The sequence below is a fragment of the Scardinius erythrophthalmus genome, assembly GCF_964197995.2.
Source record: "Scardinius erythrophthalmus genome assembly, chromosome: 5".
Classification (NCBI taxonomy): domain Eukaryota; kingdom Metazoa; phylum Chordata; class Actinopteri; order Cypriniformes; family Leuciscidae; genus Scardinius; species Scardinius erythrophthalmus.
Genome location: NC_138225.1, coordinates 4,768,400 through 4,787,341, shown reverse-complemented (window position 1 = coordinate 4,787,341; position 18,942 = coordinate 4,768,400). Strand labels below are relative to the sequence as shown.

General features: G+C 36.0%; 1 protein-coding gene across 2 annotated transcripts in view; it reads left to right on the top strand.

Moving 5' to 3' along the window:
- LOC308691447 (ras-specific guanine nucleotide-releasing factor RalGPS1) overlaps window positions 1-18,942 on the top strand; it is a 165,540-nt gene that overhangs the window by 108,308 nt on the left and 38,290 nt on the right. For both annotated transcript variants that reach the window (XM_081366649.1, XM_081366650.1), the window contains exons 9-10: window positions 11,281-11,418; window positions 11,503-11,596. In XM_081366649.1, the coding sequence (XP_081222775.1) occupies window positions 11,281-11,418; window positions 11,503-11,596 (232 nt within the window). The remainder of the gene's footprint in view (window positions 1-11,280; window positions 11,419-11,502; window positions 11,597-18,942) is intronic.

Here is an 18,942-nt window from a genome sequence, read left to right as displayed (position 1 = left end):
TGCCGAAGCAATACCAAATCAGAGAAGGGCGTAAAACAGTTACCGCTCCTTTAAGATAGAAGGCACTCTCACGTGGTGAATGAGCAGATGAGGAGCGCGGACTGTGAATATGGCATACATAAAGCCGATTTAATAACTTAGTTGCTCTTAAGCTTAATTTAAATCTATTCAGCAACCCAGTTGTTAGAATTTTGCAACTACCCATGAGTGGGTGGAATCGACAACGCTAAAAACAGATTACCTCTGCGCTCGCTGAGGAAATCAGTTACGTGAATCTTTGTTTACACTTACTACAACCCATTCAGCGAGCTATCCAGCCCTACTTTTTAAAGCGTTATAGTGAGTATGTTGCGTTGCAGACTGCTGTAGCCTACATGTATCGGCAGTTTAAGAAAACTACCACTTCACCATAGTCACCATTTGATCTTTACCACTGATGAAGGGAGCAGAAGAGCAAGTTTATACTTACCTGAATGAAGTTTAATCATAGTAATGGGAACATGTAAACAGTGGCCGCTGGAAGCGCCTACCAACGTAAAAGCCTTGAACTACCCTGTGAAGAGATCGTCTCTCGTGAAATTTCAGCCGCCACGTCCTTGTTTCCTACACAAGCGTGTCGCACTCGCGCACCGCGAAAGTTGCTGAGAGCTGAGATCAAATCAACGATATGACTTGTGTTGTTATGATTGGAATCGAAACGCGAGTAAGTGAACGTCTGTTTCTGCGAATTGAATGGAAGCGTAATTGGCAGCTGAAACTTTACTACGACACCTGCAGGCAACAAAATGGGGCGGTAAGAACAGTCTTATATATTTGATGTCAGGCTGTGATTGGTAGCGTGTAATTGTGAATTAATGACGTGACAGTAGAGTCTTTCTAGTAGAACTTTCGCTTACGCTTTCATTTCTCCGTTATTCGTCCAAAATATTTTTTTTTTAACTTTGCCCATGTTTAGCATGAGAATCCATCTCTTTAACACTGTAAACAACTCTGAATACATGAAACACCATTGTACCCCCCCCACCCCCTTTAAAGATAAACTAATCACACAGCCTTATCTCAGCCTTTGATTTCACACGAATATCATGGCAGTCTGAAGGCCTGATCATATTGAGAATGAATGTTCCTATTTGCATGAATCAAAACTGTGCATTCCTGTAGACCTATAAGGGACAAAATTAGTCCAGTATCAAATTTACATTTTCATATTGCAGTATCTATCGCAAAATAAATAAAATAAATAACCACAAGGTAACACCAGACAAGATAATATCTCTTTTCCATAATATCTCTTTTCCAAATTCACTGGAAATTTTCAGTTTTTCATTCTCTATTCTGCATATTCCCGTCATGTATATGACAAACGTGAGAACCAACGCAGACATGAGGGTGAGTCAATAATATTTTTGGGTGAATGCCCCTTCAGAGATGTTAAATCATTGTCTGTTTTACTCATCACCTTCTGTTCTCTCTCGCTGTTTTTCATTTTCTCATTCTAGTTAATCAGCTTTGCTCTGTCTGTTGACCATTGTGTCCAGTAAATGTTGGGGTCTGGAATGGACGTCAGCTCCTGCACAGTTTGGCAGAGCTCAGTTCACTGGCTCATTCCTTCAGTCCTGGACACAAACCTGTGTGCATTTATCTGCAGCAGGGGAGCCGTGTCCGGTACAGGCCGGCACATTTATTGGATTGATTTACGGTTATAGGACAGGGGGTTTGCCAAGCCACACTGCCCATGTTTGGAAAGTTTGTTTGTTTATGATGTTTTAGTGGTGATGTGAAAACCAGCGGCAGTGTAATGAGCTGCTTCAGAGGTCATTCAGCTGCTGAGTGTGGGGAGAGTGGCCGTTTCCAGCGGGAGTCTTCATGTGGCCACATGAGGAGGTCATTATCTGTGGGTGAAATAACTGCTGGTGTCGCGGTGTCTTAAAGTAACTGAGGTCAAAGTGAAGTAATTGAGTCATTCTTAACATAATTGAAGTAAACATCCTGCATTTAAACACAGATAATGGATCATCACTCAAAACTCTGGCATTGTAGTTAGTCTTCCAGGACACAGTGTAGAATAATTCACCCAAAAAAACAAAACAAAAAAAAATTATGCATGAAATGCTTTTTGTCATAATTTAAGGGTAGTTTACATGGTACTTTGCTTGAAACTTTGCAGCCATAAAAGGGACAAACTGTCATTATAGAAGAATGTTTTATGAAATAAATCTCTTCTGCTATTTATTGGTTCAAAAATATGGTAAAAACTAGTGTAATCGCGGTTAATCGCATCTAACATAAAAGTTTGTGTACATTACAATAAATTTGTGTATATATTATACTGTATAGTATATACACTCATATTGTGATTAATCGGCTTTACAGAACTAGTAAAAACAGTAGTATTGTGAAATATTTGTACAATTCAAAATACGTTTTTATTGCAATATGTTAAAATGTAATTTATTCTTGTTCTCAAAGCTGAATTTTCAGCATCATTACTCCAGTCTTTGTCACATGATCCTTCAGAAATCATTATAATATGGTGATTTGATGTTTTTCTGATTATTATCCATCTTGAAATCAGTTGTGTTGCTTCATATTTAGGTGGAAATCGTACATTTTTTTCCAAGATTCTTTAATGAATAGAAAGTTCACGAGAACAGCATTGATTTGAAATAGGAATAATTTGTAACATTATCAATGTCTTTACTGTTGCCATTGATTAATTGGATGCATCCTTTTTGAATGCAAATATGCTTTTTCTTTAAGATAAGAACTTTATTTTACAGTCCTGTTCCCCATCTGCACACTACAGTATGTACTTATTGTAATTGCAATAACTGGGTAATAACTAGATACAAACTCTGAACTTGCCCCTAAACCTAACCTTAACCCATGTAGTTACCTTATAATAACCAGTACTTTCTTAGGTAAATACACAGTAAGTTGTTCTGTAAAATAAAGAGCAACCATAAAACCATTTTGTTTTAGTACAGATAAAAATGCCTTGAGTTAAAAATCAATAAACATTCCATGAGAGGATTTTTATTTTTAGGTATTTATTATATGCACAGGTTTGTTGACAGACATTAATAAAAGGGATTTTGGTGTGATTTATGTGACTGAATACACAATAGTCCGTCTGTGACAGTTCCGCCTTGAGTTTGCCATGAGTTTTAAAAACAGATGCTGATCAGACACAAGCTATGATTCATCATGTGCAGTTTATGAACAAGACTGCTAGACAGATGCTCAAAACACACAGTAACATTGTTTTAGATTGTAGTATTACAAGAATGCTTCTCCTCAGCCACTGATCAATGTTTTAACTTTTACAAGGAGGATTAAGGGCCAAACCTGAATAACCATCTTTCTCTCATCCATATTTCTTTGTAACATTTCACTTGTACCAAAAAAACAAACAAAAAAACACTCTGACCTGTCTTGCAACCACACAGAAACACACTATAAACAACTCAGAACACTTTAGCAACTGCATAGCAACTCCCTGGCAACCACTCACAACATTCTACCATCGTCGTGGCGACTTGCACATAGAAACCACTCTGGATTGAGGTAAATCTCTAGTTATTTTACAGGTGAAACTATGGATGCGTAAATTCTTGTAAAGGACGTAATGGCTTTTAATGGAAACAATTTACGGCAAACACGTTATATAGACACTCTTGAGAGCCTGTGCAATGTTTATTTGTTAAGTTCATGGTGAAAAGTCTCTCTAACTAGAACAGCATGCTTATTCTTTATTCATTTGGTCAAAGAAATCTGTGTTGTGACTCATCTGATAAGATTTCAAGTGTTTACATGGAGATGGTAGAGCCTCAAAACAAACCACTACATCATATCCTCTGCAATGCACACATGTCTCCCGATCGCTCGCTCAGTCCTCTCTGGGATGTTCACATGAACGCTGTCTTGGGATGTGACGTGAGACAGAGCTGATAATTGCACATGAAGATGATAATGCATTCTGAAAGGAGCTCATACTTTAAAATTAGCCATAAAATTGGCGCACTTATACATAATTGGCCAGAGAATAACATGACATCCCTTCTGTCCGGTTCTGCAGTGATTCAGTGCAGGTCTTTCCCAAAAGCCACAGGCACGGTTGGTGTGTTTGTCGTTGGTGGATTTTTATTGTTATCAAATCCAGGACTTCATATGTACAGTACTTGCCCCTACAGCTGTGTGTGTGTTTCAGTGTTTTGGAAAGTACTGTCACATCCAAAACAGGGTTCAAAATTAACAAATTTATCCTTTTTTGAGACATTACCCTCAAAAGTAAATCTATGCGTGTTATTTACCCCTAAAGGGTGAATATTAATACTTTAAGGCAGGGGTTTTCAAACTTCTTGGAGTCAAGGACCCCTTTATATGATAGACCTGCTCATAATTATTAATTATTAACCTGCTCAAAGTTAATGTGGGTGAGAGTAATGAACATACTGTGCTTGAATTATCAGTGCAAATGGTCCCCATTGTAAATGCAGGCCTACTTGTTAATAATAGGCTACAGGCCACTTTTGTAAAATAAAGAAAACAAACTAAATACATTTGCCGTTTCGATCTCTGTGAACTTCTTCCTGAAGCACATAACAAAAAATGAACCAAAACTCAGCAGATAGTACTGCCTACTTGTCGCACAGACATGAAAAATATATCTATAGAAACCTTGAAGTGTCTACTTTTATGTATCTAAGTTTTGCTTATTTGATGTTAAATGCATTGGCACTTTGGAATATTAATTTTAGCACGTTTCAGATGATAAAAAAAACTTGAAATATGGTTTATAGCTGGCTATGGGTAATGGACCCTACTTTGAAAACCTCTACCTTAAGGTACTATGTGCCCTTTATTGGTAGACAAGGTACAAAGATGTACCTTCGAGGGGACTACACTGAATATGGTGAAATATGGTGTAGGATTTACCATTTTCGTTCAGAAATAGCTGCCAAATAATTACAAAGAAATGGCAGGTATCAGATTGAATTAAATGTGAAAGATTGAAATAGTATTTTCTTGTAAAACACACTCCAATAATGATTTACGCAAAAGTTTTCGTTAACACCTAAAGCGGGAACTTTTTTACCAGCCAAACCTTATTGACATTTTAAACATTTAACATTTACTTGAAGCCCGCCTGAAATTATGTTTTAAAATGTTATATTTCAGTAAATTTAAAACATAATATTTCAGTAAAATACAGTACGTTCATGGTTCTCTGATGTCGTTTAATGGTCACACAACATGCAGGTAAACACATGAAACATTTATCCTTTTAATAAGTGTTTTATTTTTATTTTTTTATTTTATTTGATATTTTATGATTTAATTAATTATTGGGTTTAGTTTGGTAAACCCTACCCTAAAAGTATGTCTTTCACATTTTTACAGTCAGAGCAGTGCTTATCTGGTACAATACAATAAAGTTATCAATGGCATTCATTTAAATTATATATTTGATATATTATTATTTGATATATTTCCCTTACAGGTCAGTCAGTATGGTGTTTGTTTTTAATTAGTGACACTGGTTTGTGTGTATGGAAACTGTTGGATGAGCTCATTGCCTGGCTGCAGTTTTGTCAAACATGTTTAAAGATGTTTCAGCGCTTATAAATCATCAAGACTTCTTTTTCTATCAGTGCTCTATGTATTTCATTGTTGTTCAGTGCTGGTTTGGTTTGCTTCATGGATGTGGTTAGGACCGTCATTTTGCTTATGATTAATAGCCCTACAAATTGCAATTAACAATTTGATAATTGTATTTGTTTGTCACTTGCATGTAAGATTATGCATAACAAATGTTCACTCATTGTTAGGCTCAGAATTAAGAGGAACAATCCAAACAGTCTGGATTGCAAGAACATAACTTTTTTATCTAAGATAGTAACTTGTGCAGACGTGTAGCTATAAAACACATCAGACAAAGAGCATTGGGATGATCAAACCCAGAGCTCGTTGTGCAAAGACCTGGTTTGTGTTGGATGATCAGACTTGGAAGCAAACAGCAATTTTGTGAGCTTTGCTTCAGCACGTTTTCATGGTCTCTTTGGGCAAACGGCTCTGATTGTGTAATAAGAACAACACATGATGCTGAGCTGTGCCGTCCAAGGTGAATGTTGCAATAGAAGAAAGGATCTGTTGGATCCGACAGGTCTTCATGTGTTTTAAGACTCTGAAGAGGAGCGTGCATGAGGGTTATGTAAGATGGCACACTGCTGCCTTTTAAGGGAACCAGAGAGCTTTACCCTGATCCTGTTTAGTCTGAACATCTCATCAGCGAATCCTTCATCAGCTTTTTCCTGGAAAAACAAAAGATGACCTTAAACAAAAATCACACAAACCAGGCAGAAGGTGAGCTGGAAACTCCAACTCAGTGTGTGTTACTGCTCGTGCAACTGCTTCCCACAACCTTCAACCAATGTTGTCAAACAGAGTTTCCGTCTTTGTTTAGCAGAAGCATTCGGCTGAATCTGCAGTTAAGAACACCCCAATATAAAAAGGAAATAAGAAATTCTGTGTTTCATAAAGAAACTGAACCATTCACAGACGTTGTGCCTGGAAACAGCCTGGATTTGGTAATACAATGGCAGAGAATAGATGTTGATTATGTTGCTTGGCGTCGCTGTCATGTTGAGTGGTGATGTCATGGTGTAGACGTGGCCATAGTGTGACTCAGAATCTGTCGACGTCGGTCAGTGTGGGATTGAACTGATGTGTGGAGATGTTGTATTCTCAACTCATCGACTTGAATTACATTTCTGATGGTTTATTGCTTTATTTGGATTAGGTTAAAATATATGCTTTACTTCACTTGCTTCCATTTAAGTGAAGCTGATCTTGTCTAGATTCATACTTTTATTCACCAAATTGATCAGAGAAGACATTTATGATGGTACATAAAAATCTATTTCAAATAATTCTTGTTCTTAGGAACTTTATGACCGTTGTTCTTATGAACAACGATAGAACGATGGATGGATGGATGGATGAATGGATGGATGGATGGATGATAGAACAGTAGACGGATGGATGGATGGAAAGATGGACGATAGAATGCTGGATGGACAATAGAATGATAGATGGATGGATGATAGAATGGATGGATGGATGATAGAACAGTAAATGGATGGATGATAGAACAGTAGATGGATGGATTGATTGATGGATGGATGAATGGATAGATATATGGACTATAGAATGATGGATGGACGATAGAATGATAGATGGATTGATGATATAACAATAGATGGATGGATGGATGGATGGATGATAGAAGGATGGATGGATGATAGAAGGATGGATGGATGGATGGATGGATGGATGGATGGACGGATAGATGGATGATAGAACTGTAGACGGATGGATGGATGGATGGAAAGATGGACGATAGAATGCTGGATGGCCAATAGAATGATAGATGGATGGATGGATGGATGGATGATAGAACAGTAAATGGATGGATGGATGGATGATAGAACAGTAGATGGATGGATTGACTGATGGATGGATGAATGGATAGATATATGGACTATAGAATGATGGATGGCCAATAGAATGATAGATGGATGGATGATAGAACGATGGATGGATGGATGGATGGATGGATGGATGGATGGATGGATGGATGATAGAACAGTAAATGGATGGATGGATGATAGAACAGTAGACGGTTGGATTGATTGATGGATGGATGAATGGATAGATATATGGACGATAGAATGCTGGATGGCCAATAGAATGATAGATGGATGGATGATAGAACGATGGATGGATGGATGGATGAATGGATGGATGGATGGATGATAGAACAGTAAATGGATGGATGGATGATAGAACAGTAGACGGATGGATTGATTGATGGATGGATGAATGGATAGATATATGGACTATAGAATGATGGATGGACGATAGAATGATAGATGGATTGATGATATAACAATAGATGGATGGATGGAAGATAGAACAATATATGGGTGGATGGATGGATGATAGAACAGTAGACAGATGGATCGATGGAAGGATGGATAATAGAACAGTGGATGGATGGATGGATGGATGATAGAACAGTAGACGGATGGATGGATGGATGGATGATGAATAGATGGATGATAGAATGATGGATGGATGATAGAATAATGGATGGATGGACAGAAAGAAAGAAATGAGTGCAGGTGTCTCTCATGTTGTGTCACTGATACGGGTCATTTATATCTAAATATCAGTTTGTTAACAGCACAGAAAACATGATTCTTTATATGAACATCTCCATCTGTTTTGTTGAGGAGAAGCACCCTGGAGATGTTTATCCAGAGCTCCATAAATAACCATTAAACACATTAAACAAACCCTCCTGGACATTTGCTCAAATAATGCTCTGCTAATCACTACCAGGGCACGCGCCTTGTTTTATATATTAGTTTGGTTTATGCTTTTATTAGATTGTGAGGACTTCCTCTCAGTTTGAATCCAGCCATGTGGTTTCCATTGAAACATTTATTTGCTAAAGTACCAGCCACTTTTTCCCCAGTAAAGATAAATGTGGGGTTTTCATTGAAAGATTCATTATGTTTAATCTAAGAACATCCAAGAAAACTCCTGTACTGTTTCTAGACATTACAATTGGAAGCCAAAGCAGCTAAAATTCAGATATGGCAAAAGGCGTTTCGTTTCTGAAACGCGCTGTGAGTGGTCGACCAATCACAGCAGACTGAACCATCTGACCAATCAGAGAAAAGGAAGCTCTCAGAAAGGAGGGGTTTAAATAGACCGAATCTTCGAACGAACCGTTTCAGACACAGTGAGAAAAGAATTGATGTTGCAACGTATATGATGAGAAATTAAAGTGGGTTTTTTTTGTGTGTGTGTTTTTTTTTTTTTGGATGCCTGTAAACATAGGAGACCTCTAAATTAGGGACATTTAAAACAGGGGCACTTTGATTAAAATAAAATGTTTGTTTCTGACGATGTGATTTATCTTTTTTTCTTGGAAATTAGTGACAAAGAAGTGCAGAGACTGGTTGCATACTCTGCTTATGCTAGTCTTACAACTTGGTCATCTAACATGTGCTGTATATAGAGTTTTAGAGCAACTTTTCTGAACAATGCCGTGCACACTGGCAGAAGTGAATTAGAGAAATCCTTCTGAAGTTTCGGGAGGCCATGCCATCTCCTCCAGCAATGCCTCATGCTCTCTGATGCTCTCACTCTCCAGACCTCAGCTGTCCGGATGGAAAACCATTCTTCATTCTTTCCACAGCTGAGTTTCTCCAGTGGTTCTTATTGAGGATCACTGAACACTCGTCTCAGCATCTCTCCAGTTTAATTCAGACTATGTGCTTTAGTTTATAATTGAAGATAATCTATTCAAAGGAAGTAGTTCACCCAAAATTGTACATCATCTACTCACCTGCATGTCATTTACAGTCCTGTATTATTTTCCTTCCCCCGTGAAACACACATTTGTCCCATTACCACCACATAAGAAAAAAACATGCTTTTATAAATCATCATGACATAAAAAGTCATAAGTAGAAGATAAAAAGTTGAAATTAGGAGTTTAAAAAGTCATAATTATGACAAATTGAAATTGTAACATAAGTCTAAATTATGACAGCTGAAATGGTCATAATTATGACATTTTATGCCATAATTATGACCTTATATCTCATAATTTTGACTTTCATCTCATTAATATGTATATTAGTATGATATTAGTATGATATTAGTATCTCATAATCTCAATGTGTCATAATGTTTGTCATCATAATTATAATCTACCAAAGCATGTTTTTTTGTTTAAAATAATTTAAACTCATAGTCATTTATTTGTTTATGTATGTAGTTAGTTTATATTGTCAAACGGATGTTTACTTATTTGGAGCTTAGACTTTGTCTAAAATCTTATTTTATGTCCACACAAAAAAAAGAAAGAAAGTGGAACAATGTGAAGTTTATACTGGAGTGTGTTGACAGTGCTAGTATGCTTTCAATCATAAACACAGCCTGATATTAAAGATACTCATGTGACATGTTATTCTCTGCCTCAGATCTCCACATGATCGTTTTTCATCTCATCGCATGTTTTACTCTTTGAACAACTTGCAGAATGATGTAATTGTGGATGCTGTGCAGTTGTGTAATTTCTAAGATGCATTCTGGGAAAAATTAATGCCAGGAGAGTCAGTTGTTCCTGCCGTATATGTCTGGTTCTTGTTAGTCAGTATAGGTATCATGTGTATCACAGATTGACTGAGGTAATGCAGCATAACCGTGCATGACGGTGCTACTGTATATCTCAATCTCTTTATTAGACTTCAAATAAGTATTCTTAAGTTTTACGTGTGTAAACAGAGTATTTCTGCTGTATTAGCAGATGTCTGTACAGATACCAGCATGTAGTGCACTGAAAAAGACTATTGTGTATCTCTGCTAGCTTTCTTCCTTTCTTTCATTTCAAGTAAATTAATGTATTTAAATATTTTTCCTAACTTTTAAGTTTAAATAAAGAAAAAGTATTTATTTACATATTTCAAATAAATTATTTACATTTATGTATTTATTTATTCAAATAAATGAAATAATTTTTCCCCAAACACTTTGTTTATTTATAAACTGTTTATTTATGATGATATAAATATATAATATTTCAATAAAAAATTATAAATTATGTAAATACATTTATTTATTTATTCATTTAAATACATTTGCTTAAATAATTTCAAACAAATTGTTTAAATTGAACTAAAAGACATGTTAAGTTTATTTATAAACTACATTTATGTATAATATAAAAATATAAAGATATTATATTATATTAATTATATTATATTATATTATATTATATTATATTATATTATATTATATTGTATTATATTGTATTATATTGTATTATAATATATTATATTATATTATATTATATTAAAATACATATATTTATTTACACAATTTAAAATACTTTAATTTAAAAATTTATATTGAATACAATTTAATTAATTAATGAATTATAAATATATTTAAAGTAAATACATTTTATTTATTAACTTATTATTATTATTATTATTATTATTATTTTAGGATTAAATAAGACAGAAAATGTGCAGTCAGCTGGTGATAATGACAAAATAAATCTTTTCATGGCGATATACATCATCTTTGGTCATTATTATCAGTATCATATCAGCCTAAATTTGTATAACGGTGAATCCATAAATGTTATTAATACTTCTGTTTTAATGCGTCTGTGTCTTTTCCATTCCTCACACACAGGGATCTACTTGCTGGACCTGATTTACATTGACTCGGCCTATCCAGCGTCTGACAGCATCATTGAGACTCAGCAGAGAACCAATCAGATGAACAACATCCTGCGGGTGATCTCTGACCTCCAGGTGTCCTGCACATACGGTCAGTTCGTTTTCGTGAAATCTGTGGGGGAATTTTAGATTGATATACATGTGTGTTTATATACCCTCCTCCTCCTCCTCACAGATCACCTTGTGACGCTCCCGCATGTGCAGAAGTACTTGATGTCTGTTCGCTACATCGAGGAGCTTCAAAAGTTCGTGGAAGACGACAATTTCAAGTAAGTGAGGGGTTCGTGGTCTCAAAGGTAAAATGCAAAGGGATTTAGCTTGCAGTGGAGCTCCTTCAAACAGCATGATGACTTTAACAGAACGCGTGGCACCAGAAGCCCAGAGCGAGGCCGACCCGTCGGCCAGACCCATGATTTAATAGCGCATGATTGCGTTTGTTTTTTTCTAGACGGGCATCCCTAGGCATTTGACACTGGGAATTCACGGGTCACTGCTTTTATAGGCAAACAACACCGTGATTAGATTTTTGGGTGGTCGGCACAGTAAGAAGCAAAGTCATCACATAAATGTGGTGAAACTGTAACCGCCTTAAGACATTTTGATTGTACCATTAAATAGTGTTTTACACAAATGCAATGTGTTTTTATTAAAAACACTGGGTGTTCTGTGAGTTTGAGCAACATGAAATTGCATTGCTTAAGCTCAGCAGGGTTTAGGCCGAGTGAGTCCAAACACATGGTGGAACAAACAATGAGATATAAATCCTCATATGCAATTGTTCTAAATCATATAACCTTTATGTACTTTATGTTTCCAGCAATTCTGGGTCAGAATTGTGTTTAAATTGCAATGATTGCATGTTTTTTAGCAACATTTTCCGACCATTTTATTTTTAATTCTGTGATTGGTTATGATAGTATATAATTGCAGAATCTTGCGATCTGATTGGTTAGAGTCAGAATGACCACAATGCCTTAGTTTAAAGGACAAAGTCACCATTTTTCAACCTGTTTTGTGTTGTTGCGCTCTTGGAAGTATACACTACTGGACAAAAGTTTGAATAATTAAGATTTTTGAATGATTTTGAAAGAAGCCTCTTCTGCTCACTAAAGGCCCTTTCACACTGGACGTGATTTTTACGCATGAATAATTCGCGCAATGGTTTTATTTTTTGATCAGCTGTTTGTGTAATGAGTCCTTTCACACCGAACGCGAATGTGCTGCGGCGAAAAAACGATTTTTTTTTTTTTCGTTTCGATGACGATTTTTTTTTTTTCCTTTTGGGGCGACAGAAAAGACTTCAGCCAATCATATACTACAAGGACAATGATTGTGTGGCGTAGCATTGCCAACCAACTTGGTTATCACGACTGTGAGTATGTTGTGTGATAGTTTAAGTTGTTGTATAGTCCTGTGCTGTGTAGGCTAGCAGGCTAAACTACATTTGGGATAGAAAGCTAATCGTCAAAGATAGAGATAGAGGCCGTGTTTACGCGGCTCATGTGATGGGTTTTGACGCGAACTATTCGCACACGAACTATTCGCTTTTTCGTTACGCATCCGGTGTGAAAGGGCCTTAAGGCTGCATTTATTTGTTCAAAAATACAGCAAAAACAGTAATATTGTAAAATATTATTACAGTTCAAAATAACTGTTTTATAATGTAATATATTGTAAAGTGTAATTTATTCCTGTGATCAAAGCTGATTTTTCAGCATCATTACTCCGGTCTTCAGTGTCACATGATCCTTCAGAAATCATTCTAATATGATGATTTGATGCTCAAGTAACATTTCCGATTATTATCAATGTTGAAAACAGTTGTGCTGCCCATTTCATCTGTTTTTCTCTAGTCATGTAGCACTGATTTTAAAAAGTTCAAACAAAAAATAAAACGATTGTCCCATTGACTTCAATTAAACAGACAAAAACAACAGAAATATCTTTCTTTGTGTTCAGCAAAAGAAAGTAAGTCAAACAGATTTGTAACGAATTTTCTTTTCTGGGAGAACTGTCCTTTTAAATAGAGGGTTGAACACTGTATTTAGCTGATGTGAACATACAGTCCAATCTCAGGGATAAGATCCAGTTGTGGTTTCTGTAGAGTTATTGTAATCAGCAGTTATTAGTTGCTACAACTTTAACCAGAAGCTTTAATGCTCATTTCAAAGAGAATGCAGTAGTTCTGCCTTTGTTTTAGTGTGAACTTCTGAAGTTCTCCTCGACCTCATTCCACCATGAACAGCTGTGAAGTAAGTTTGTGAATTAGCAATTCATCAGAGAGTTAAAAGAGCCATTGATTATGCTGGATTTAAATGTTTATCCTGCGGGATGAGTGATCATCTGTGGGCAGCTCGTCTCAACATTGTGAAGAGGCTGTTACCATTGGCATGCGCTGTATCTGAAGTACATTACTGATATTAATGTCTCAACATGTGAGGGGAAATGTGACACTGAGTCCAATATCCTGATACACCCGTGCTAAAGAGCATTCGTCTGTTGAAGCAATCATATTAGAACAAAATTATGGAATATTATCTGGTGTTGCGTTTATAAAATTCAATTATCCTTTAACTGTCAACTTTAACAGATTTAAAACAAAAGCATCATGTTTCACTGTGCTTTTATACCTATCTGAAAGCAAATGTTTTTCCTGTGGACGGTCATCCGGGAAAGACTCAGACATAAACACATCCCAACATCACTCTTTCATGTAGCTCATCGGAAATCATTGTTTTCTTGGCTTGGACCGAATCCTGTGCTGACGACGGACAATCAGTTAAATGTCTTTTTAATCAGAGTTCTTCAGTTTCACGTGCTTTATACACAGGTTTGGGGAGAAACAGACTTAAAAATGGTGTTATATAACCAAAAAAAAAAAAGAAAGAAAGTCAAGGCTCAACAATAAGGATTTTTTTCTTCTGACCTGGTCATTTTTACTGAACTGCTGAACAGGTGTTCCTAATAAAGTGGCCGTGAGTATGTATTTTTATATTTTATACAAGCGGTAAAAAGGGTACAGATTTTACTGTAATATTCAGAGGTGGACAAAGTACACAACTTCCTTACTTGAGTAAAGTACAGATACTACTGGTCAAATATTCCTCCGTTACAAGTAAAAGTTGTAAAGACCGATTTTGTGATGCTGCGGCGGAGACAAGGAGAAAGCGGGATCCAAATGCTGCGTAATTTATTAAATAGACTCTAGACTTTACAAACATAGATTCCAGGAACATGACTCAGGACAGGACAACCAGGAACAGCACTCAACAATGAAACAAGAACTCACAAAGACTGAACTCAAACACAGGGCTTAAATAAAAGGACAAACAAGCTAAACAAGATAACAAGGGGGCGTGGTCAATCTGAAACACCTGGGGAGACTAATCAACATAATGGGGAACAGATGAACACGGGACATGACAGAGGAACACAGACCTGAATCATTACAGATTTTTACTTAAGTAAAAGTACAGAAGTACTTGTTTTTAAATGTACTTAAGTATCAAAAGTAAAAAGTAAATGTCAATGCATTATTTCTTATTGTTGTATGTAATACTTACATTATCTTATGCCTCTGAATCTATGAAAAATTTCACAGTTAGAAGACCAAACCCAATGTTGAAAATGAAAATCGGGTTGATGTCAGAATCCAACGCCAGATTGACATTAATCCCCAATGTTGGACAGACGTTGTAAATGAAAATCGGGTTGACGTCAGAAACCAACATCAGTTGGGTTCTGACGTCATACTGACTTTAATTTTCCAACCAAAATTATCCCCTGACTGACATTACTCCTTTCTACTCAAGGACCGTGACAGAATTGTAGTGGAGTAAAAAGTACAATATTTGTGAAATTTGTCAAATGTAGTGAAGTTAAAGTAAAAAGTTTCCAGAAAAAAATATACTCAAGTAAAGTACAGATAAAAGTGTACTTAAGTACAGTACTCAAGTAAATGTACTTTGTTTATTAACCTATATAACCTATTTTAACGTCCAAACTATCACAAGTCATTCTTGTAACTTCTACAAAACCTCAACAGTAAGATAGCATTGCAAAAAAATCACATTGTTTTGTTTAGTTGTGCGTTGTTCGAAGTTTAGGCACGTATTCAACGTAAGTTATTGTCATTCAAGCCATCAGGTCTTTCTTGCTGTTGAGTACTCTGTAACTGTATTCTGTTAAAGTCACAATAAAAAGACCTGCAATAATACATTTTTAAAGTGGCTGATCCAGCTGTTTATACAACGAAGGAACTCGGAGCATCTGTCATGAGTGATATTTGTGGTTTGCCGTATCTGAAATCTCCAGGGTGTTTTCTGCACAGCTCAAGGCTGTTTTATTGCGGGTGAGACTGGCTGAAGTCCAAATCTCCAGAAGAGATTAAAAAAGTGCGAGTGGATCATGATGATAGTCGGCGGTTCTCATGTGGTCTCCACGGTGACGTTTCGTCTGTGACCCCGTTACGACCTCGCATGGCCACAAACGCATGGAAACCGTAGGGTGTGCTATTGAAGTTCATCCAGAATTTACATCATTCTGCTGGCTTTATCCTGGCCCGACAAATCTCCAAATCCCAGCCTCCCTCATCACCGCTGGCCATCTCACTTTCTGTTCCAGTGCCATAGTTCTGGATGGGTTGAGAACATGAAAGAAGCGGACGGCTCTAGATCCACCGGTCTGGAAACACTACACATGAACTCGGGTGGAAAATCAACTTCACACACCAGACGCAGAGGCTGCTGAATAAGCATTATTTCAAATGTTGCGATGCCTTAAAAGAATCATTTTTGGTTCCCTAAAGAACCTTTTAGAAAACATTCTTAAAGGGTAACTCTCTCCAAAATGCAACCTAGGCTCTTTTTGTTAATCTACCCGAGGCAAACTTTCATTTAAAAGCATAATTAGAATGGAAACGCCACTTTTAAGATTGACCGTTTTTTTTCATTTTCGGTCAAATTGCCTTTTGAATGGGAGTGAATGGGGCACGACTATGATAGCATCAAAAATCGCTATTTTTAAAACACTAAGAAGGCTCGACACAACATGAAACTGCGCTGGAAGTATCACCAGGGGCTCTACACATGAACTCCAGCATTGAGGACATTGTTTGTGTACACAGAGTTTACTAAAAAGAAAGAGTTTGAACAACTCACTGTAGCTGTGTCCGCCGGCATTTTGAAAGTCAAAAATAGTCAATCTCTACAACCTATTTTTCTTAGTGTGAAGAACATTTAAAAAATCTAAAGAACCTTTTTTTTTTTACTTTGTGCAATGAAAATATTCCATGGATGTTACAGATTCTTCATTGAACCATCAATGCCAATAAAAGAACTTTAAGAGTGTATTTATAAATGCTTATAGATTTCTCTTTACTACACACTAATCATGTTATTGTTTTAGCATGTAGACTTTCCTCCTCTTAATGATTTAAAGAAATGTCTTGTAATCTTACTATGGAAAAAAGTGATATAAGAAATCAATAAGATCCCCTTTATACAATTTGTTAACAAGCAGATAATGTGGGATGTTAAATAAGAATGACTGAACAAATCACTAATGTGAAGTTTATTTATTTTGTTTATAAACAATAACAGATACTGCACTGATAACTGTAACTGTAAGGAATTTTCTTATGTTAAATCTTATTTTTATATATGCATTTTTTTATTTACATATATTTTAGTTAATAATGATTATATTGTAATAATTCGTATTATTTTTACTTTATTATGTACGCTGAGAAATTATACACATAAAAGTGCAATTGTTCTGTTGATATATATAACAGTATAACTAAATTAGAATTGAAAAACTAGAAGTTGCTTTTCATTTTTAGTGTTGTCTGGTTTAAAGCAAATCTTTATGAACTTTTTAATTATTTGTTCAATTCTATGCATTAATAATCCTTATTAGGTTGTATAAAGGTGATGCAACTGTATTGTTTTAATGCATATCGGTAAATGTGCAGCAGTGTTTTGTTTTGGTTACTTCCATATTTAGTTTCTAACGTGAATGCATGTCAAATCATAATCGCAGAGCTTCTCGGTTGCACTTTCGGTTAACATTGCACACAAAAATTGGTTGAAATAATCCCTTATTAAAATTAGACATGGCATTAGCTCATACTCTGCAGTATTGGCAGAAGTTGACTGAGCTTGTCGCAGTGCACTCTGGGATTGGTTTATCTGCCCGGGAAACATGTGTTGCTGCTTTAGGATTTGTCGGCGGCATCTTTTTGCCTACCGTTTGGAAACAGCCATTTCGTCTGGAGCTCGTCTTTGAGGCCTAGACCTGTAGTCTTGTTAAGGTTTGGAATAGTTTTACGTTATCTGCTCTCTGAACTCTCAACCTCCAATCTCATCGGTAAAGATTTTTGTTTTCGTTACTGAGAAATGCTGTTAAGCACAAATTACAAGAGAATGATTGATTGCTGTCATTAGCGTTTCTCCAGGGAATTCTCCACACCCATCGGTTATCCGACTCGGAATATTTCAACTTCCTTAAAAACAGTGCGTTATCCGTAAAGAATCTGATCTTTTCTTTCACAGATCCCCTGGACACTGTTCCAGGTTGTTGAGTTGCTTTTTTTGGCGGTTTCATTTTGTTCTTTGGCTATCAATAGATGCAGTCTGTTTTGTGTTATTTATTTTTAGTGTAAATCCAGTTTAATTTTCCTGGACTGAGGCGTACGGATGTCATTTCTGCAGATGTATAGGGCGGTCTAAGCCATCTAAAAAATATTCAATGATTTGATATTACAGAGGACACGCAGTTAGGCTATTGATCTCTTGTTCGGTCATAAGCGTCAATAAATGTCCAATTGCTGCATTCTAGACGAGAAAACTGATAACGCCACATCTATTGTTTGTTAAAAAGAAGATAAGATTGAATGTTAAATCATTAATTATGACTGTGAACAAATCAGAATAAAGGATGAAAATAATTTTTCCACATACACAGTATATTTGTTTTGTTCTTTGTGGAATTTATTTTCTTTTATTAGCATTACAAGGAAACAATTTGTAAAAAAATCCATGTCATGACCCCTTTAAAGCAGAGCTCTAGGAACATTAATTATTTGGTCAATAATTTGGCCTTTTGTTCTCACATCTCTCGCATGTTCTCATATTTTCAACAGATGTAGAAAATCAAAACCTTAGCATCCCAATTTGCTTAAAGCGTCATGCAAAAAGCTATTTTTTTTTTTAGAAAAATCTAGCTGAGACTGACCAGTGAAAAAGTTGTTTTACATGTATGCATTTGGCAGATGCTTTTATCTAAAGCGACTCAGAATTTATATCCTTTTTTTAAATGCATGCATTCACTGGGAATCGAACCTGTGAGCATTGCGTTGCTAGCGCCATGATCTACTGTTTTAGCTATACAAAAACTTTTGGCTTCATTGTGTTTAATTTGCACATTCCTTTCAAAAACTCACTTTACATTGTGCCAAAACACTATTAAAAAGACTACTTTTGCATATTCTGTGAATCGCAGTTGATGGTGTGGAAATAAGAGATTACAGTTCAGTTTATTGGATTGTTAACAATGAGTCCCTTCTGTTCCCCTATAAAATCGTGAAATGTTATCGGCCCAGCAGATCCCGTTT